A 23,456-nucleotide genomic window follows, 5' to 3' on the forward strand; every position below is an offset into this window, starting at 1 on the left:
GCTCCTGCGGCGAGTTGGGGTTCGGGTGCTGAGGCAGGGACACCACCCTAGGTCCCATCAGTCCTGGGGATCGGACCAGTGGACTTTCTCTTAAGATTTCTTTTTTCGTTCTTAAGAATAGAAGTGTTATTATTTTTTTTTAATACCCTGGCTATGTGAGTTTGAATCGAAGCAACTTTAAACGTTAGAGTAACTAAACTCTTAGTGCAGCCGGTGCGATGCGTCAGTAGGGTGTGCACATGAAAAATCCATGTCTTGCACCTATATTTTAGTGTACTGTGCAGGTGAGTAAAAGCAGTGGATAATGTACTGAGAGTCTTACGGATTTATGGTAGTGGGCATGAGACCCTGGTGAAATAAGAGGGTGGAGGAAGGCGAAGGTGATGGCTTACTGTTTTTTACCAAGTGAACTGCAGGATTCAGCCTCTGACTCAGAACGCTTCGAGAATTTTGTTCGTAGAAATAATTTAAATTTATTCAGATAGTTTGATGGCAGCCAAAATTGGGTTTTAGAGGATGTTGTTTTTTCAGCGGAGTGAATTTTCCCTTCGCTCCAAAACTGGCCAAATGGAATTCAAGCACTGCAACTTCTTTGAGTGTTTTGTCTGAAGAGAGGACTTTGAACCGAGACTTTTCGAAGTTAAGTTCCTATAGCCCGCTTCTGATTCTGCCAAGCTTGAAAGCTTTGGCAGTTGGAAGTAGTTGTTGCCTTACGTTCTCTTCGCTTTTGGAGGGAGCATTGTCTCATACTTTGTATCTTCCAGACATCTGTGGTCTTCCCCCGTCCCCGGCCCCCCAACCCTTGAGTTTGTGAGTGGTGAATGAAGAGGGACTAGGCTGCTGGTATGCGGAGGTCGGCAAAAGGAAATCGAGGAGTGGTTTTAGTGAAATGGGAGCTTTGTATCTTGAATAATGGTGGCTTAGGCTAGACACCAATTTAAAGAGACGGCAGCATTTCCTTTCATAAAGTCCAGGCTAATGTTTTTCAGATCGCTAAGTTGTAGTTTGTCTGGAATTTAGGTAGCCATTTCAGTATTTGTCACTTGGTGAACGAACATTCAATACCTTCAGATGTCTTCGTATTGACTTGTATTCATCCTAAGAAATATTAAATATAGCCTCAAGTGTTATTTATGTTGTGCCGCTGGTTTATTCCCTGCTTAAATTATTAACATACGTTTCTACTTTGGAGGCTTTTCGTTTGAACTAAGGCTGTGCGGCATTTATTTTACTTTTATATTTAGATCTTTGAAAATTTCTGATTTAAAAAAAGTACCCTTCAGGGTTTGAGGATGTACTTTCACACCAGACAAAATGTGGCTAATTTGCGCCCAATATTCATTACTTTGACCTAACCTTTGTTCTGAAAGCCATGTACAAGGACAAGGCCCTGAGATTATTGCAACAGTAACTTGAAAAACTTTCAGAAGTCTATTCTGTAGGATTAAAGGAATGCTGAGACTATTCAAGTTTGAAGTCCTGGGGGTGGGGAAAAGTAAAAACCTGTGCTGGAAAGCTTAGTATAGCATGTAACTTTAGAGTCCTGTGGAGTCCTGAGTCTCCCACAGACCAGAACAGTCATTTAAAAGTTTTCGGGAAAAACCGACCTAAAAAAAAAAAAAAAAAGGTGGCTAATAAAAAAATGAAGCATTTAACAGTGTTCAGGTTTCAGAGTATTGAAGAGGGTTTTTTAAAACTGTTATCTGATTATTTCCTTTACTAACATGATATAGAAAAGTGTATTTCCAATATTAAAATTTATCAGACTGAGCTTACTGTTCCCGTTGATGACTGGAATAAAAATTGGCATAAGTGAAGGTCTGTATGCTTGTTTTCATACCACCACCACCAAGATAGAAAACGAGGAGGCAAGTTTCTTCAAGGATATTTTGAAATGTGTTAGCAAAACTCTTGCAGATACTCTTTTTTGTTATAGGATGAGGTGAGGAGAGGCGCATGCTAAATATTTTTGAAACTAGGGATGTAGAGAATTAAAAGTTTGATATAATTATTTTGTAGTTATAAGTAGCAGTGAAATTAAGTCTCCTGTAGTAGACTATGTAAGTATATTTAGCCAAATGAAACTTCAGTGTTACTGAAATGAAATAATACATCTGTCCTGTTACAAGATTATTTTTATTTCTCTTGTGGTTTCCTAGCTGCTGATAATCAATAATTGTAGATGAGTAGGTGGTAAGTTTTAAGTTTGTACTTTGAGCTTAGTCGGAAGCATGCTTGACTGCCAACCCATGGCACAAAGGATGAAGGCTTTTAGAACTGAACAAACTTCTAACAAAAGGTATTTGCAACTCTTTTGTAGTGTGTCATGTTGATTTGTGACATTGTTTTTGAAAATACCGTGTTAACTTAGTTTTCTTGTAGCCCTCTTTTTATTGAAACTGTGATATCTATTGTTGAAACTGCTTGACTGAGAACATTTTTATACCGTAAAAGTAAATAGTAAACATAGCCCAGGAGCTGCTTCTGGTTTGTCCATCGTATGTAGCCATTGCCTCCGTGTACCCTCATTGAGAAGATACTGATTTGCAGATTCAGTTGTCCTTCTTTAACAGACTATGTAATATTGCAGTTGTGATTGTGATAGGTAAGTGGGCCAATCGGTTAAAATAAATACATACTTCTCAGGTTTCACAAAAGGAAAACAATATGATTTGTGTTGATTGAAATTAGTAGGAGTAAACTTCTATAGTTTTTGATCACTTAAACTCGGGGAAAGTTCTTTATTTCCTCTGTTTACTTAAGAATGCTGCTTTTGTGTTTCATGCAAGACTGAGCTTGACTCAGTTTGAAACCTAGGCTCATCTGTTGATGCCTGAACCCTGCTGTCCTTGAGGTATGCATATAATTTGCTTCCTCCCTAAGGAAAAAAGCTCTTGAAAGATAAAGTCAGTCACATTAGGAACCCATTTTTAGGGTTTAGCCACTTTTTTTTTTTTTTTTTTAAATCTAATTTAGGGGCATCTCTTCTGTTAAGAGACATTCCCCAGTCTCAAAGTTTCCCTCAACTTTGTGAGTAGTGTTGGAGCATGTTTTCATTGCCTGCTTGGGTCATGTTGAGTGCCCTCCAGTGGATATAGTGTAATGCTTGTGATTTTTTTTTTAATTCCAAGCAAGTTTATGTGGAATATATTTATGAATAGTTCTGATGAGGGAGAATCACCTAAGAAACCTTTGATTTCTGAAATCATATTACTGCTAATTAAAATACAGGCTTGAGAAAATGTCTTCTCAATCAATATTTGCAGTAAAAAAGTTGGGAGGTTTTTTAAGGTCACTTTGAATACGCAGTTCTGCTTAAATATATCGTAATGATAAACCAGAACCTCATTATAGTACTTTAGGAGGTAAAAGATCATAATGTTTAGCTGTATTGATGAATTACAACAACTGAAACCTCAGAAAAAAATAATGAAGATGTGAATTGTCAGTTTGTCTAAAATCAGTCACAGAGTAAAATGTAATCAAGTGTTCAACTTGGTTATATTAGGAAATAGAAATGAAGGCAATTGAGCCAGTGTATGTGATCTAAAATAAAATGCCCTTAGTTACCATAGGGTTGGTCTCATTTGTACGTAGTGGTGGGCCATGTTGAATTGTAAGTGTTTTGCCCTTTTAATTTTTTCTTAAAGAGCTTTCTCTAGGCTCCTATATTAAAGTTCATGGTTTTTCTGTTAGTAATATTATTTTCTGAAAATCCATGTTTCAGATCAATCTAATTAGCAACAGGAATGAAGCTTATTCTAAATTAGCTTTTGAAGTTAAACGGTCAGCATATGGAAATATTTCAGGGTTTAGATTAAAAAAAAATTTTTTTTCAGTATATGTTGCTGGAATGAAAATGTTAGCATAGGGAGGGAAAATGACAGTTATCAATGATTGCTTTACTTTGCCTATGGAATTCAGTGTCATTTTGTGGAAACTGGTATATGATTTTTTTTTTTTTTTACTAAAGAAATGTATTATTGCTATATTTAGGGTTTTTTTTTTTAAGGCAAGAATGCTTAAAGTGTTTTATATGAATGATTATTTCAGGGTGGATTAAATATTCCTCCATCAGGGACAATACTTGTAAATTAGTGATTTTCCATGTTGGTGCTTAGTATTTCCAGCATTTACTGTCTATAAGCTTCTCTTCTGATTTTTCAAGAGTTTTCTGAGAAAATGAGAGTAGGCTTCAAAGTTCTTTGAAAAATTTTGTACATACAACTTACTGAAAAAAATGGCTACTGGGGACTTAATTTTTCTCCTAAATTTTTCTGGTTTTTAAATCATGTCCTTTTTACCAGAAGTTTGCATTTCTAAGCTAAATTATTACTGTTAGACTACATCCAAAACTTAAAAAACAGTTTAGGTAATTAAAAATTAATTGAATATGTTTTACTTAAATTAATGGCTTATGGCTTTTTGGTCAGTTTATGTAAGCAGTTAAATCGATTTTGGTTAAATCTTTTGCTGCTAACAAGGTATTTCTAGAATTTGAGAAGTGGGGTAGCTGGGCGTGGTGACTCACGCCTGTAATCGCAGCAGTTTGGGTGGCTGGGGAGGGTGGATCACCTGAGGTCAGAAGCCCAAGATCAGCCTGGCTGACGTGGTGAAACCCTGTCTCTACTGAAAATATAAAAATTAGCAGGGCATGGTGGCAGGTGCCTGTGATCCCAGCTACTTGGAAGGCTGAAGCATGAGAATTGCTTGAACCTGGGAAGCAGAGGTTGCAGTGAGCTGAGATCACACCACTGCACTCCAGCCGGGCCAACGCGAGACTCTGTCTCAAGAAAGAAAAATGGGGTGTTTAGTCTTCAAACTCTGTGTTTAAGTGACTGGACTGAAAATGTAAATCATAGGCCGGCGTTGGTTTAGAAAGCATCATCTGAAAATAATGCTATAGTCTGCAGTTATTTTTATTATGATATGATGGTGTAAAATACAAGCAGATCAGTGGACCTTTTATGAGACATTAATCCTAGAGGCGTCTCACCCCCTGGTCTATCCCACAATCTCCATGAGACTCTTCGTAGAACCACTGTAAAGTTTCTTTTGTAATATCCCAGAAGTTTCCTACATCTGGTGTCTTTTGAACTTGTTCAAAAGGCTCCCCCCCTCCCCCGCCCTATGATGGTTTGAAGAGAGTGAACATCTGAATGATGCTGGGGTGAAACTGCTTCATAACACTTCCATTTTCTCCCCTATTTATTTCCATCTTTTAATTTTTTCATTAATATCCCCACGGTTTTACCTCTGTTTTAGTAATTCACATATTGCTGGACTAATTATTTTTAACTGACCTGTAACAGATATGTTAAACCGTTTAAAACTTGGGGGGTATTTTTAACCTACTTTAAGTTAATTTCAAGTTAGTCTACATGGCATATAAACCTTATGATTAGTAAATCTTAAATGCTGGTAGCTGAATTGGAAGCCAAAGATGTACGAAAAATCTGAAGGGTTTGGTTTAGTTTGATAAACCTCTCTTACAGGGTTTTGTAATAGTAGCAATATATATATGTGCATATATATAGCATACCTTATTGGACGTCCATATAAAAATGTGTAAGAAGTTAAATTTACTGCAAAATGTCTTGGGAGTGCAATTTGAAGATGATCTTAAGTGGTGATAGTAATTTGCTACACTGAGGGATGGTTGTTGCAAACTGCTCCCAATTTTCCTTTACTGTGAAGTAAACGAAACAGCTGTAATAGGGGTTACTTATTGTACTCTCTCTTTCTTTTTTAAGTATAATTAAGTGGTTTTGGGGTAAGGGTGTAGGGAGTGAGTGTCTTTGAAGTTTGGCATATACTAGATGAATGCCACATGTATAAGGGAGGAACAAGGGATTCTTGGAAAGATTTTTCAATCCAAGTAACTTTGGAGGCTTCCAAGTGGAGTTCAATTCCCCTGTGTAGGAAAGTGCTGAGGTAGACCCTTAAATTCCTTTCTGAGCCGTTGAATGTCCTCCAACTTTGCTTATACTTTATAGTTCGTTTAGATACAAAAGTTACAAACTAAATTCTCTTCAGGAAACATAACACGCTATGCTGACATAGCGCTCTTTAAATAGATTATAAATTTAGTGTATCAATTTTCTGGCATTTTGCTGAATTTTATTGTTTAGTTTTCAAGCCCAGGTATTTTGTTACTTTGTATATTGTAGTTGTCCTGCATTGATCACTGTTTCCTGCTTTACTTGTGCTGTCATTTTTCCTGGGTCCTGATTCAGAGTGCCAACCATTCTGTTCCCCATAGAATAAGAAATAAGAGGCTAGAAAGTTTAGAGATGAGATATCTAGGAATGCCTGAAGATCAAGGGTCACCCTTGAGGCAGAGTAAATATGGTTAAAATGGTATTGCTGATAAGTGGATGCTGGGAAATATTAAAATTTGATTTTTTAGAAGAATACTTACTTCTCATGCTTGAAGAGCACCCTCATTATATGCTAAAGGGCCTCAGGTTTTTCCTTATTGCCATTATGCTGCAGATTCTATTACATTTGTCTGAAAAGATCTAAGACAGAAGAGCCGTTTAATACCTTCCCTTTTCTTCTCAACTTCCCCTGTCTTCCCCATCAGGAGCTAAATAGAAACCCCTTCACCTTGTTACCATCAAACTTCATCAATGGTCTGTCTTTAGAATGAAGGAAGTAGTACTGCATTCTGGTCAGAGGCCAATCCTGAGGCATGCCTTTTCAAGGACTTGTTACTTCAGTTACACTGGCCCTTCTCTGTTAACTCTTATCCCCCAGACTCTAATCCTGTTGCTTTTTTTGGTCCCCATCTCCCACCTTTCATCATCTGAAATCCATTCATTGTAACTTCTGTAATTCAGTCGTTAGAAAATCCTTTTTATTCTCAATCTGTTGTGAATGTTCGTTTCTTATTTCAGCTGTAACCTAGCCTTCTCCCCAAGAATGCTACTTCCTTTACAACTCTCTCAAGTGGTGAATTTTTACACTGAACTAAGAGATGTGTGGACTAAATGTCTGCTTTTTTTCCTCATTGTCACTTCTTGACCTTTCTTTTCCGAAACTTCAAGCTTTGACTTTCATGTAATCAAATTATACCACCCATTGCCCGTCTTTATTTCAAGCACCTGCAGACCTTGCCGGGTCATTCACATCCTTCCTTGATCACTTTATTAGCTCTTGGCTCATTGTCACTCTCTCTTATTTCTGTCATAATTCTTGATGACATCACTATCCATGTAGAGCAATACTGGTAAAGATGTGGTCTGGTAACTGTTTGTTACCTGTATTGAATTAAGATAAGGAGTTATGCCAGAATGTAAGTCACCTGTGTCACTAAGTTTACTGTTTAGCTTCCTTTTTTTTGTAGCAAGATTTTGATGAAGGAAGCAGTATGTTGATTTACAGTCTGGTACAAACTTTGATATAGAAGATGCTTCCAATATCCTGGTCTCTTAGTTCCTTGATTTCTTCTCCTCCAGTAATCTTACTTTCTGTCCTAACTCAACTACACATTCCCATTGTCATATTCTAGACTACTCTGTCTTTTATCAGTAACTGTGCTCCCTTCCCCCAATCTCATTTCAGGCATCCCACATTCTAATTCCTCCAGTAAATATGTCAACTCCAACAGCCCATCAGTCCCATTGGGACCTACAGTTTATCTATCCAAGCTTTTCCCTGTTCCTCACTCTCACTTCTATACAGCTGAAGTTTCATACTGAATTATAATCACTTTCTTGTATGCACGTTCAACAGTCTTGTCCCTCCCTGGCTTCATGCCCAGTGAGTGGTCTCTTGTATCTATGACCATGTCCTTTATCTTCTCCTCTGTCACTGGAAGAACTGTAGCCTTCCAATATAAGGCCACTCAGTTCATTTGCACACCAGATTCCATCCCTTCTTGCTCTCAAGAATATTACTGTGGCATCTCTTGTTTCTTGTATCAGTAGTTTTTCCTACCCTACTGGCTCTTCCCATGAGCAAACATGCTATTATCCCATTATAAAAAAAAATTTTTTTCTCTCCATCTCTCCTTTCACTCTCCACCTCAGTCTCTGTTTCTCTTTCCAGCAAAATAACCTTGAAAAATTGCTTTATGCATTCCCTTTTTCTTTTGAACCCCCACCAGTGACCACCACGTTATAAATTTGTAGTTGTCATCTCACTTAATCCGTTAGTATTTGGCACCATTGCTACAATTGCTTGAAATGCCTTTTCATTGGTTTCCACACCACCATGTCTGTTAGCAGGTTTTCAAACCTCTTCACTGGCATTTCCTTCTTTGTTTTTTCTGTTATCTTTCTGATCTGTGTTGGAGTGGCTGAAGGTTTAGTCCTTGAATCTCTCCTTTTTGGTTGTGCATATTTACTCCAGTCTCATAGCTTTATACAGATGGTATTTACATCTATTGCTAATGATTTACAAATTGATATCCTTAAACTGATATCCAGCTACTTTTTGGTCAGCATTTTGGATGTCTAGGAAGCTTCTCAAACTTAATATATCTAAAACTGACCTCCCAGTTTTCCCCAAAGCTGCAGTCTTTTCCGAAATGCAATTCTGTCTTACCTTGCAGTTGTTGACTCATCTTTCTCTCATACCCCATATCTAAATTTTCTCTGCAAACCTTGTCTGTTCTCCCTTCAAAATAAAGTCATATGTCATTTTATGATGGGGATACATTCTGAGAAATGCGTCATTAGGAGATAATCATGGTTGTGCGAACATCAGAGTATACATAGACAAACCTAGATGGTATAGCCTATGCACATCTAGGCATACGGTGTGGCCAATTACTGTAATGAATACTTTAGGTAATTGTAATATAAAGGTAAGTATTTTTATCTAAACATATTGAAACATAGAAAAAAGTACAGTAAAAATATGGTATCAAAAATAAAAAATGGTACACCTGTATAAGGCATTTATGATGAATGGAGCTTGCAGGACTAGACATTGGTCTGGGTGAGTCAGCAAGTGACGAGTGAGGGAATGAGAAAGACCCAGGACATTACTGTACACTACTGTAGACTTTATAAACACTGTACACTTGGGCTACACTACATTTTTTTAAAGATTTTATAAGACTTTTTTCAGTAATAAACCTTAAATTACTGTCACTTTTTTACTTTGTGAATTCTTAATTTTTTAAACGTTTTGACTCTTGTAATAACACTTAGCTTAAAACACACATTGTACAGCTGTATAAAAAATTTTCTTTATATCTTTATAAACTTTTTTCTATTTTTAAAATTATTTTTCACCTGTTAGCTTTTTTGTTAAAAAACTCAGACATGAACACATTAGCCTGGACCTACAGAGGATCGGGATCATCAGTATCACTGTATTTCACCTCTAGATCTTGTCCTTCTGGAACGTCTTCAGAGGCAGTAAACATAAATGGAACTGCCACCTCCCGTGATAACAGTGCCTTCTGGAATACCTCTTGAAGGACCAACCTCTGGCTGTTTTATAGTTAACTTTTTTTTTTTTATTTAAAGAAGTAACAGAAGGAGTGCACTCTAAAATAATGATAAAAAGTATAGTAAGTCCATAAACCTGTAACACAGTCATTATCATTATCAAGTCTTGTATACTGGACATAACTGTATATGTTATACTTTTTTTTTTTGAGATGGCATCTCACTCTGTCACCCAGGCTGCAGTACAGTGGCGCTATCACCTCAGACTCCTGGGCTCAAGTGATCCTCCTACCTCAGCTTCCCGGGTAGCTGGAACTACACCAGGCACCCCACCATGCCTGGCTAATTAAAAAAAATTTTTTTGTAGAGACAGGGTCTCACTCTGTTGCCAGGGCTGGCCTTGAATTCCTGGCATCAAGTAATCCTCCCACTCTGGCCTCCCGAAGTGCTAGGATTATAGGCATGAGCCACCATGTCTGGCCCACTGTACTTTTATACAACTGAAGCACAGTAAACCTACTGTGGGTTCGTTTACACCAGCGTCACCACAAACACCATGAGTAGAGCATTGTGCTGCAATGTTATGATGGCTACAACATCACTAGGTGATAGGAATTTTTCAGCTCCATTATAATCTTGTGAGACCACTGTTGTATGGTGCAGTTCATCATCAACTGAAATGTCCTTATGATGCATGTCTGCATATCCAGAAATCTTAATCATTTTTCACTGAAGCCATGTCATGCCATGCCATCTTTTGCCTGTATTATTATTATTCAGCTTTTATTTTAGATTCAGGGTGTACCTGTGCAGGTTTGTTACAAGGGTATGTTGTATGATGCTGAAGTTTGGGGTACAGTTGAACCAGTCACCCAGGTAGTGAGCATAGTACTCAATAGATAACTTTCTACCATTACTTCTCCATCCTTCCCTGTTTTTGTCCCTGTCTATTGTATCTTTATGTCCGTGTGTACCAAATGTTTAGCTCGCTCTTATAAGTGAGAATATGTGGCATTTGATTTTCTGTTCCTGTGTTAATTTGCTTACAATAGTCTCCAGTTGCATCCACATTGCTATAAAGGACATGCTTTTGTTCTTTTTTACAGGCTGCATCATATTCCATGGTGTATAGGTACCACATTTTTCTTTATCCAGTCTACCGTTCATGGGCATTTGGGTTGATTCTATCTTTGCTATTATGAATGGCTTTTGCCTATATTACTGGAAAGGCCTTCTAACTGGTGTCCCTGCTTACACCTTTTTCACCCTTAAATGTGTTTTTGACGTGGTCACCAGAGTAACCCTTTTTATAACGATAAATCATGTAACTTTTTGGTTCAGAAACTTCTGGGGCTTACCATTTCATTCAGTAAAAGCTCAAGCTCCTGTATACCCACATCCTTCATCACCTGTTACTTTTCTCCTCTCGCTCTTCAGCCTTTTTGTTTTTCTTCAAACTGATGAAGCCTTCATGGCTGATGTCAGATATTTTGTCCGTTGAGATCTTCCTTGTTGACTCAGTTGCACTTGGTCATATTATTTTCATTTATTTGGCATATCTAATCATAGTCTGAAAGTTTGTCTACTTATTTTTCCCTCTTTGAGGGTCCTTGCCCTGTTTTTGTATCCCTGATAGCTGGACAGTATCTGGAACTTACAGGTGTTCAGTAAAGTTTTGTTGAATGAATATTCTGGAATCACCCAACCTTTTTTTTCCCTCCAGTTATTTTTCTTCTCCCTTTCACTGCCTGAAAGATGTCCTTTGTATATGGTTCCACTTATCACTGTCATCCCAGTTTGTGATATACTATTTTAATGTATTATTATTAATACATTTCCAATGAACTTGCTCTTGCTGTGAGTTCACCACTGGACCTACATGTTGGCCAATCAAATGGATACTTTATAATTTTATTCTTGATGGACTCCTGCATTTGGCACATTTCTTACCTCTAGCACAGCACTGTCCAGTAATCCACACTTCCTGGGACAGTTGAAATGTTCAGTGTCTGTGCTTTTCAGTTGGTAGCAACCAGCTACATGTGCCTATTAAACACTTGAAATGTGGCTGTGTGGCTAGTGGCTATTGTATTGGAGAGTGCAGTTTTAGAAACTGCTGTTTTTCTTACATGGCACTAGATTTAGTATCACAATCTAATTGTGCAAGCCCGATAGGTAGGAGTCATCTTTGTTCCTCTTACTTAATTTTTCTCATCTACTATATGCAGTTCATCACATCAACAGAACCTGCTGTTTTTACCTCCTAAATATTTCTTTAGTCTAATACTTCTTGTCCCTAGTGCCACCCTCATCTATCAGCTGGAATATTGCTATAGCTGCCTTGCAGGTTTCCCTTCTTTCCTGTTCCCTTCTAGTTTTTTGAATTACAGTCAGCATGAGCCTTTAGAAACTCAAGTAAGATTGCATTATTCACCTGCTAGAACCTTTCATGACTTTCAGTGTCACGTAGAATAGAAAACACTTTTCTTACCAAAGGCTAGAGAGCTGTACGTGATCTGGCTATTTTTAACGTTTCATTGCACTCACCCTTTTCCTTTATAATCAAAGTACTGTGATCTCAAGGGTTCTTGAAAGATGATCATGTTCTTTAATGACTTTGGGTTTTTGCTTGTTATATTCTATTTCTAGAATGTTTCTTCTCTGTTCCTTACATGCTGTCCCTTTTGCATGCTTCTTCAGGTCTCAGCTTACATGTTACCTTCAAGAAGCCTTTGACCATGCTAAGTGGGACCTTCCTTCCACTTCTGCTGTGTAATCCCATTCCCTTCTCCCACTTGTTAATTAGTTACATGCTTTTTTTGTATTTGTTTATTTGGTTATCTGTCTCCCTCTCAAGAATGCAGGGACCATGTCTGCATTCTGCAGTAATCACTACTGCACATCCAGAATCTATTACAGATCCTGGCATGTAGCTGATGCATAAATATTTGATGAATGAAAGGCTATACATTGTATTTATGCTATTGGTATTGCTATGACCTGAAACTAAAAGGAGTTGTAGGAAAGATTTCTTATGGAACAAAAATATCCCTTTTGATTAATATCACAATCTCGTAAATTGAGAAAACAAAAAATATATACCAGTGGAGCACTCATGTATAGTTTGAGGTTATGACTCATTTATTGGTGTATTTTTGGACTCACAGTAGAACAAAGATTAGGGAATATTCCTTAAAGCTCTGTATTGAAATAACGAAAAGCAGTCACATTTTGATAATAGAAGCTTCCTAGCTTACTCTTTGTGCAGTCTTCTTTTCCTAAATATAAGAGAACCTCATAATTATGAGGCTTATTACTAGAGTAAGGCAGTCAAAGGCAGCAAAATGTCTTTCTGTTTTAAAAAATAACATAAACTTGACATGTATGGTGGGGGACAGAAGGTTTCAGAAGTTTAAGAATCTGTGTTGTGTTAACGAATAGATGCTTCTCAAGCAGCTTATGCTAGGGTTACTCTGTTTAGTCAGGGTTTTTTCTTCTTTAACTTGGATTCATTTCCTAATGTCACACATGAAGTTTGGATCATATGGTTTGACTTTAGCTATAGTCCTTAGCTATGGGGAGCAGCATCAGCAACCTGTGACACATAAATTAAAAATACAATGCCAGGGCCCTTCCCCAGCCCCTCTGATAGAGAACCTGTTGGTCATCTGTATTTTTAGATGTAGATGTTCCAGGTTAGTCTGATTAACACCCTTGGTTAAGAACCATTGGGAGGATCTGGTTGCGAGTTTAAGGAGACCTTCAAGCCTGTAGGTCTTTATAGTTTAAAAAAAAAAAAAGATTTTAAAAATCATGCAAATGTTGTGGCTGAATTCTGGTTTAGCACATACTGCTTTTAATGGCCTGAAATGTTTTTCCCAAATAAATTGCCTTGTTATAGCTTTCATGTGTGATTTGGTCCAGTTTCTTGTTTTTGAAGATACTTATGGGGAAAAAAACTTTGTAATTTCTCTTAGTAACATATTAACCCACCTAAAAACCCTTTCTGTTACAGGTCTTCACATTTAGGCTTAATGTTCTTAATTAAAATGTAAAAATACACCTGCCTTTGTTCTCTGTGAAAGTATTTAATAAATAAATGAGGGATTGGCAAAGTACTGCCCACCATCTGGTTTTATATGGCCTATGACCTAAGAATTGTTTTTAGATAGCTTAAAAAAAAAAAAAAAACCAAAAGGATAATATTTTGTGCCGTGAAAATTACATGAAATTCAAATTTCAGTTTCTGTGAATGAAATTTTAATGGAACACAGCCATCCATGCTCATAAGTGTGCATATTATCTGGCTGTTTTCACTGCAATAGCAGAGTTGAGTAGTTGTGACAAAGAGTTTATGGCCCACAAAACCTAAAATATTATTTCCTGATGCTTTACAGAAAAAGTTTCCTGAATGTTGTTCTAGCTATACATTATTCATAAATGAATCTTTCATTATGAAACCAATGTACAGTCTCAGCCCTCACAGAGTTCACTTCATTGGACTCTTTAAAATTTCTTTTTTTAAAAGGTCAACGTGCTGGTATAGTGAGGAAGGGAAACTCTTACAACAAGTGGAGTAGAGGAAGGTTATCATTATGGGATATAATTTGGAGGTCATTGAATACCTGCCATTAATTCTGCCTGTAGTCTGAATGTAGAGATCAACATCCAGAAACTTTTTTGAAATAAAATCTTCAATTTCTTTGGCATATCTAGTACTGTCTAGCTAGGCATATAGTCACAGTATGGTGTATATTTCAAATATTAACAGTTTTTTTGGGCTATAGTCACTGTTGAAAGGATATAGTTCTTTACTATTACATGTGATACCTGTATATAAAATTGGCTAATCCCTGTCTTTCATTTATCTGCAAAACTTGACTGTTACCAGTTGTCTCTAACTTTGGTATGGGGGTGGCAATATGATTAGATTGAAAGGGTACATGACTGAGCCACAGGCAGACCTGGATTTGAATTTTAACTGAACGGTTTATTAGCTAGTCTTACGTAAATACTGCTAAGCAGTTTTCTTGTGATACTTTGAGGAATGATGTCTTCTTTATGAGATTCAATGAGATAACATTAGGCTCAGAACTGAAGTTGCTAGGAATTTAATTATGCTACCTTGTTAAGTATGTCAAAGGCAGAATTCAGTGTTTAGCTGATACCACAAGGCAGTAAGTATCCTAAAATTATGCTGTAAAAGATATAAAGATGCTGTAAGTGACTCAGAAACCTGGTGACTTTGTAATGCAGTTGATTCTTAGAATACTGTCACTTTAACAAAATAGGAGCTAGGAATGGACAAATATTTATTAAATTACTAAAATAGAAAATTTATTGATACATGTAAAGTGACATTTGCTTAAATATGGAAAAATTTGCAGTACTATTTCTTTGCTTTAGAAAACATTGGTTATCACTTTTTTTATTTTTAGCAATTTGTTTTTGCCTTGAGGCAAGATGGTTGACTGAGTGGTTGCCACATTTCTTTTTGTACAAAGTCCATTTCATAGGCCACCTAGCTTTTATGCTTAGAAACATTTCCTTAACGTTATATTTCAGTATTTGGCTAACCTATATAGGGTTCAATTATATAGGCTAACCTTCTCGGACAACATTTCTAATAATTAATATATTTGGTTCTGCAAATGTATACAATCATATATGTAAAAAAGATGCCTTGCATACTTGATATATGTTACTTTTTTTTAATGTGTACCTTTTTCATTCTCTTTAATGACTGTATGGTATTCTACCACCCCCCTCCCCTCACCTGGACAACTGCAGTAACCTCCTAAATGGTCTTTCTACTTTGCTGTTGCCCCTTAACTGTCTTTTTTCCCCTTTATAGCTGCTGGAGTGAATTTTAGAAAGTCTAAATCATACATCACATTGCTTCACTGGCTTCCCAGTACACTTTGGATTTTATTTTACATCCTTACTGATCTGATTCTCATCTCTGTCTCTTCATGGTTCCCTGCCTTCTAGTTACACTGGTGACCTTTCGATACCTTTACCACATTAAGCTCATTCCTTCCCTTTCACTTGTTCTCTGCCTGGAGTGTTCTGCCCCATCTTTACGTGGCCAGCTGCTGCTCCTCTGATGAAATGTCTCTTCCTCACAGGCCTTCCCTGACCACCTGCTAGAGTAGCATACCTTCTACCTTATAAACTTGTTTATTAGCATTTCTCACTCTAAATTTTCTTTTTTTTAATTGCTTAATTCCCTAACAGTAGAATATAAGCTTCACTGTATTTATTACCTTGACTCTCTTATTACTGTAATACCAGTAACATAAAGGGTGTTTAAAATTTGTTCAGTGGGTGAATATATATTCCATTTAATTGATAAATTATTATTTATTCCATCCCCTGTGGATGGACATTTGAATAATTTCATCTTTTTCTCTATGAATGCTTCACTTGGCATGCTTCTGACAGTATTGCCACAGAATACATTTCTGTTATAAAAATTGAATTTTTAAGTCAAAGGGTAGTTACACTTATGTTTAATGGATAGTGCCAGCTTACTATCAAAAGTTTCTGCTAGTTTCACCATATCCTTATTAGCAGTAGATACTAATCAATCTTTTCCATCATTGCCAATCTGAGAAGCAAAAAGTAAATGGGTTTAAACATCGTTTGTATATATTCATTGCTCACTTTATGTTTTTCCTTTGCAGTGTTGTTTCTTGCTCTTTCCCTGCAGTATAATTCTTTCTTCTTTTTGACTTGTTCCCAGTTTTTCGTGTACTGTGGATATTAGCCTTTATGTTACACATGTTCTAGTATGTCATTTTTTGAATTACTTCAAACATGGTGATGCTCAAATTTTAAAAACTACATACACACACAAATTATCTCACCTTTCCCTTTTTGGTTTCAATTTCACCTCATGCCTAATCAATTCATCAATTGGGCATGGTTTTAGTCTTAATATATACTCATATTTTATCTCATTGTTCTATTTTTTACATGTAAATATTTGGTGAATATGTTTAACTTTAATGTAAAATAAGGATGAAAAAATGATAGTTGGAATGACAAGCCCATTTCTCCTAATACTTTTAATCAAGTAATCCACTAATTGAAATATTACCTTCTTCATTTATGAAATTGCCACATTATATCTGGGTGTTTTTTTGCCTACTACAGTCTCTTACCCATTTCTTTCCTAATAATACAATACTTGAATTGCTGTGGTTGTTGATTTATAATGTTATCTTAGTGATAACGTTACAAATGTGATCAAGAACAAGACATATCTTCCCATTTACTGTTGTATGTATCTCATTTTACTGTTATGAATGAAATCTCTGTCCTATTTGTGTATGGGAAAATAGTTTTAGTATGTCATTGTGGCCACTTTTATTAAAAATTCAGTTAAACTAAGAGTTGTTTTCTGTTCAGCCTTATCAGACTATAAAATCCACATAAAAGGGGTATAAAAATGTCTCAGGACACTGGGCTCAGATGATTCTCCCACCTCAGCCTCCCAAGTAGCTGGGACTACAGGGGCATGTGCCACCACACCCAGCCATTTTTAAAATAAGTTTAAAAAATAAAATTAGTATTTTTAGTAGAGACAGGGTTTCACCATGTTGCCCAGGCTGGTCTTGAACTCCTGGACTCAAGCAATCCATCTGCCTTGGCCTCCCAAAGTGTTGGGATTACAGGTGTGAACCACCACACCTGGCCGAATTGCAGCCGTCTTTAATACTTTTTCCATCCTATTCCCTTTGCTGCTCCCAGGCCTGCTGTATTGGTAGCCCACTATTAAGCTAGTGTATATTCTTTGCATACTTTTACTTCATAAACTATATGAAGCATTGTTTTGTTTTTTAACTTAATTGGTATAAAATTATATTTTGGAAATTCAGTATGTTCTGTGAAAATTACTTAGAAAATGTGCCTGTGAGGTAAAGCGTATTCAGGATGTATCTTCAAGGAGATAGCTGTGCTTTAACATATTAGTCTTTTTGGCTGCTTATGTTAATATAAGTTAGAGAAAAACAATCTGCTTTTTGTGATAATTTGTTCTTGGAGATGGAGTGAAAGATTGTTTTAAAACATTGTCTTTTTTTTCCTCCCCGGAGTACCAGTACTATTTATTTTAGGATGTTACCAATCAAAGATGCTGTGTGGAGTTACTCATTGGTGACACTAACAATAAATCACACATGCAAAGGATGTTACCATAATCTAATGATTTTAAACAGTAAAATTATATTCTAAGACATCCAGTTGGCCTAAATGTGCTGTATCAATGACTATTCAAGGGGCTTTTTATGTATAATATATACAAGTACTTCACAAAAATATAAAAGGATGACAGTGACATCAAAAATCTGGCAAGCCAAAAGGCTACATTATACGTAGCAAATAAATAAGCATATAAACTTATTGGAATTTAAAACCTTGTGGGATGGGTGGGTGATGGTATATATGTTAGATGTGTGAACGTATCTATTAAAAGTTGTGTCAGATAACAGCTGATGCTGACAAGCCCTTGGTAAGAGGGCAGCATGTTCAGTACGTTCTGTGAAAATTATGTCAGTGTGTGATCTGTCAGTATTTTGGAGCTATGCATGAAACGACTTAAAATTCTTACCCTTTAACTCAGTAATACTATTTCTAGAACTTCCGGTGATATAGGAAATTAAGAGAATTATTTATATGCAAGGTGTTTATTGTGGCATTGTTGGAATAATAGACAAAATGGGGAAGAACAAGCTAAGAATGGAGGAGGTAGCTTATAGTATAGACATACAATACAATCCAGATGATAATATTTTATAATAGTCTTCACAAGGGATTTTATATTTTTATTTTAAAAAATACATAGCAGTGAGTTTAATATCATTCCAAATATACCAAAATGTCATCATTTACTGTGTAATGGAGTCATGATGGAGATGATAAATAAAAATACTAATTTATACTAGGCATATATTACTTTATGGCTGAGGAAGGAAGACAGTTATGAAGAAAAGAAGAGCTCATTCTGGAAACATACTAATTTTTCCCAGCCATAAAGAGATTCCGTATTTCTTTTTTTTTCCATTTACCTTCTGTTTCCTACCTGAGAAGATTTCATACTTCTAATAGCCATTTGTGTACCTATTTAAAGACAGTACCAAAGGCATACATTTTAGTGTTTGGAGGACGAAGGGTTGTTTGGTGTTTCATGCTTATTGACCATTCTAGGATGACAAGACACCTCGAGAACACACACACAGGCACACGCACACCCACCAAAGAAAGCTGTGAAAGAAGAAAGCAGAAAGGAACCTGGAGTGAGTTGTAACTTAAAATGTTAGTGTTGCGTGAGATGTGCTAAAATAGGAAGAGTTGAGGAAACTGCATACATTTTCTAGATGGCAAAGGATTACTGGTGACGGTTAATGAAAATGCATATGCATGTGTTTTTAGATTTGCAGATTTTACTATGAACTTTCTAAAAATCCTTGAAGATATATTAAAAGTTTATCTTGCTTATGAAATAGAGTAGCACTTTCTAACTTTAAAACAGGGAATAATTCTTTGGATCTTGATTATTGGAAAAGTGAACTATGAATTGCTAGTATAAAACTGTGATTTTAAAATGTATCTGCTTTATATTTTTATGTAGCATATTTACCTGTAGTTAATAATACTCAAACTTCCTGAAAACTAAGGTAATTAAGATAATTCTGTCCTGATGGGAAAATGAAAAATAACTTTAGTGTGAAATCTGTTGTATATTATTTGTGGCAAGACTTCTCCCCTTGACTTTGACTGGAGACATTTATAGGGTTAAAATCAGAAATAGCACGGTGAATTTTGAAGTATCCTTTATAAAGTTTGTAGTTGGAAAGAGTATTATGTTCATATTGCCAGAAAAAGATGCATGGACGCATTAGACTGCATGGAAAATACATGAGAAGTTGGCCAGCTCCCCGTTTGTCAAAACATCAGTTGGTGGTGATAAAGCTGTCAGAAAACACAGCATTCTAATGTAGTCTGTAGTTTAATGATAACCTGTGTCTTGAAACATTTAGCGTAGTACTTATTCAAACCTAGATGGCATAGTGTACTGCATGTCTAGCCTATATGGTATAGCCTGTTGCTCCTAGGTGTAAAGCTGTATAGCATGTTACCGTAGGCAGTTGGAACAGTGGTATTTGTGTATCCTTTTTTTTTTTTGTCTTTATTCTTTTAAGAGACAGGGTCTTGCTCTGTTGCCCAGGCTGGATGCAGTGGTGTGATCATAGCTCACTATAACCTTGAACTCTGATCCTCCTTGCCTCAGCCTCCCCAGTGGCTAGGACTGTAGGCACATACTACCACACCTGGCTAATTTTTAAAATTTTTTTGTAGAGATGGAATTTTGCTGTGTTGTCCAGGCTGGTCTTGGAACTCTTGTGCTGCAGCAATCCACCCGCCTCTCGGAGTGTTAGAATTATAAGCCACTTCGCCTGGCATGTTTACCTAAACATAGAAAAGATCCAGTAAAAATACAGAATTATAATCTTATGGGGCCACTGTAGCGTATGTAGTCCATCTTGACTGAAATGTCATTATGCAGTGCATGATTGTACTTCATAATTTTTAAGCACTCCTCCCTCTTGATTGGTACTTAGTGGATTTTGTCATTTTTGTTTCTTCATAATTCTTTCTGAAATGCCTACTAGTTGGACCTTTGATCTCCTGAATTGATCGTGATTTCTTCTTTTGTATTTTTTGTCTTTGTCATTTTTTTGTACTCTAGGAAGTTTTCTCAATTTTAGTTTCTATTCAACTTTTTGTTTTTATTTTTTCTCTCCAGTCTTTTACGGAGATACTAAATTGAAGTGTTCTGTTTCTCTCTCCACCCTACCGCTAGTTTTAAATTTTATCTCAGTTTCTATGGAGTCAGTTTTTTTGTTGGTTTAAAAAAAAATTTCCTGAAGTGATTGGTACGTTTTGGCTAATTGGGAGCACTAGAATTGGGCCCTTAATGGTTGGCAGGGTGTGGTGGAGGAGAGCCAGCCCTTAGCCTGTAAGGCTCAGGCCAGAAAAAGAAAGAGGAAGGCTTTCCTTTTCCTTTCTGGAGCAGTGTTCTGTCCTAGTTCTTGCTGGGCAGTCTATTTGATTTCTTTAGTGGTTAATGCTCAGTTTTTTGGCATATTTGGATCTGCCTCCAGAGCAGGTACAAGGTGAGTGAGTCTATGCTGTTACCTAATTAGATCCCCATTTCTGCCCTTCGCTTTTACTTCTCTAACTGCTGATAGATTTTTACCCTCCTTCACCTCATAGGGTTGCGGTGAAGAGCAAGATGAATTTTTATTTATGTTGCATAAATTTTAAAAGCTAAAAAATATATATGTAATGTTGGGAAGTCCTAGTGTACAAATGGCTGTTGTAAATTTGGAACATGAATATGGTTTTTTCCATTATAAAAATGAAATCGTTATAAATTGCGGTCAAGTTACTAGGTCAGCCCACACAGAGTTTACCCAGTAATATGCGTAAATGTTTTGCCTTTGCATCAACAACAAAGAAAAACAGTACTATAAAAAAAAAGTTCCTGGAAGCCGGATGTATCAAAGCACTTCTTAAATAGCTATGTAGTCTATAGACATGACCAGTTGGTTTCTGAGTCTCTTGACATTGGCCAAAGGAGAAGCTCAGTGTAGAACATGTTTTGAGTCTCCTTTTGCAGAAATACGTTGGAGGCTGGAGTGGGGAACCAATTTTTCAGAAAGGTGGTGAAGTAGTTAAATAGCCACTTTTAAAGACAGTCAAAAGGTAGAAACCAAGGCCAGGCATTGGCTCACATCTGAGATAGGAAAGTCACTTGAACCTGGAAGGCGGAGGTTGCAGTGAGCTGAGTGTGCACCTCTGCACTCCAGCCTGGTTTGGCAATAGACCGAAACTCTTGTCTCAAAAGAAAGAAAACATAGTTCACACTTAAATATTTAATCCATATCTTTCCATACCCAATATGTTATTTATAGTTCCAGATGAACTTGTTTGGCACAGATTTTGTAATAAAGGAAATTTTGTTATTAGAAATACCTAGAGGCCATGAACTGTTCAAATTTGCAGGTAGTTCCCTGTGTGATGCAGTGTTTTTTTCTGAATATTGCACAATAAAGCCAAATACAGACATAAATGAGATGCTAAGATTTGTATATGATACTAATTTTTAAAATATTGATCAAAATAATATGTATCCATATTGGTAATATTTGTATTTATAATAAATCATTGCTATAAATTTGAACTTAGAAAAATTTTACTAATAAAGGTGCTTTTGTGTTGTAAACTTTCATTTGAAAAGTAATTTTTCTTTGTACTAAAAAATCTAAAATTCACTATTCTAGTCACCAAAATTTGCTTTATGAAAAATAATTTTTGATGGCACTGTATTATATCAGAAAACAACTAGTTAATGAAAATGTGGAGTTTTTAAAATCCCACTGTACCTCTGTTATCCAAAGGGGATCTGTGAATTTTTTCATGAAAGGTTAAAAAAATGAGAGACTTTTCGGAATTCAGAGAGCAGCTGATTTTTGAATAGTGTTTTCCCCTCCCTGGCTTTTATTGTTACAACTCTTTGCTTTCTCATCACCATCCTGATTATCTGTAATTTATATTTCTACTACTAATAAAAAGATGTATTTGGTAAGGAGGAATTTTCACTGAAGTTCAGCAGTGATGGAGCTGTGGTTGAGGTGTCTGGAGGAGACCATGAGGTCTATGTTTCACTAAATAACCTGGTAAAAGAGGATATGGGTTTTTTTTTTGGGTGTAATAGTGACATTTAACAGGCATCCCAGTGACTTAGGAGTATTAATCAAGCTAAATTTAAATCCTAATGGCTTTCGATTAACTTTTTTTAGGGTATTTGAACTATACCATACAACTGTTTTGAAAATCCAGCGTGGACAATGGCTACTCAAGGTTTGTGTCATAAATCTTTAGTTACTGAATTGGGGCTCTGCTTCGTTGCCATTAAGCCAGTCTGGCTGAGATCCCCCTGCTTTCCTCTCTCCCTGCTTACTTGTCAGGCTACCTTTTGCTCCATTTTCTGCTCACTCCTCCTAATGGCTTGGTGAAATAGCAAACAAGCCACCAGCAGGAATCTAGTCTGGATGACTGCTTCTGGAGCCTGGATGCAGTACCATTCTTCCACTGATTCAGTGAGTAACTGTTAGGTGGTCCCCTAAGGGATTAGGTATTTCATCACTGAGCTAACCCTGGCTATCATTCTGCTTTTCTTGGCTGTCTTTCAGATTTGACTTTATTTCTAAAAATATTTCAATGGGTCATATCACAGATTTTTTTTTTTTAATTAAAGTAACATTTCCAATCTACTAATGCTAATACTGTTTCATATTTATAGCTGATTTGATGGAGTTGGACATGGCCATGGAACCAGACAGAAAAGCGGCTGTTAGTCACTGGCAGCAACAGTCTTACCTGGACTCTGGAATCCATTCTGGTGCCACTACCACAGCTCCTTCTCTGAGTGGTAAAGGCAATCCTGAGGAAGAGGATGTGGATACCTCCCAAGTCCTGTATGAGTGGGAACAGGGATTTTCTCAGTCCTTCACTCAAGAACAAGTAGCTGGTAAGAGTATTTTTCATTGCCTTACTGAAAGTCAGAATGCAGTTTTGAGAACTAAAAAGTTAGTGTATAATAGTTTAAGTAAAATGTTGTGGTGAAGAAAAGGGAGTAATAGCAATGTCACTTTTACCATTTAGGATAGCAAATACTTAGGTAAATGCTGAACTGTGGATAGTGAGTGTTGATTAACCTTTTCCAGATATTGATGGACAGTATGCAATGACTCGAGCTCAGAGGGTACGAGCTGCTATGTTCCCTGAGACATTAGATGAGGGCATGCAGATCCCATCTACACAGTTTGATGCTGCTCATCCCACTAATGTCCAGCGTTTGGCTGAACCATCACAGATGCTGAAACATGCAGTTGTAAACTTGATTAACTATCAAGATGATGCAGAACTTGCCACACGTGCAATCCCCGAACTGACAAAACTGCTAAATGATGAGGACCAGGT

General features: G+C 36.6%; 1 protein-coding gene and 1 long non-coding RNA gene across 4 annotated transcripts in view; one reads left to right on the top strand and one right to left on the bottom strand.

Moving 5' to 3' along the window:
• CTNNB1 (catenin (cadherin-associated protein), beta 1, 88kDa) overlaps positions 1–23,456 on the top strand; it is a 44,111-nt gene that overhangs the window by 5,170 nt on the left and 15,485 nt on the right. For 2 of the 3 annotated variants that reach the window (XM_011950933.1, XM_011950934.1), the window contains exons 3-5: positions 22,274–22,334; positions 22,777–23,004; positions 23,201–23,454. In XM_011950933.1, coding sequence (XP_011806323.1) covers positions 22,322–22,334; positions 22,777–23,004; positions 23,201–23,454 — 495 coding nt within the window. In that variant the 5' untranslated portion in view covers positions 22,274–22,321. Of the gene's footprint in view, positions 1–22,273; positions 22,335–22,776; positions 23,005–23,200; positions 23,455–23,456 lie in introns of those variants that run through there. The other variant, XM_011950936.1, reaches the window with a different exon arrangement.
• LOC105518089 lies at positions 19,609–23,298 on the bottom strand. The gene is made up of 2 exons (XR_001002771.1): positions 22,854–23,298; positions 19,609–19,877 (listed from the first exon to the last, which is right to left on the bottom strand). It is a non-coding gene; the product is annotated as an uncharacterized LOC105518089 (long non-coding RNA).

Source organism: Colobus angolensis, unplaced genomic scaffold (genome assembly GCF_000951035.1).
Source record: "Colobus angolensis palliatus isolate OR3802 unplaced genomic scaffold, Cang.pa_1.0 Scaffold311, whole genome shotgun sequence".
NCBI classification, from domain to species: domain Eukaryota; kingdom Metazoa; phylum Chordata; class Mammalia; order Primates; family Cercopithecidae; genus Colobus; species Colobus angolensis.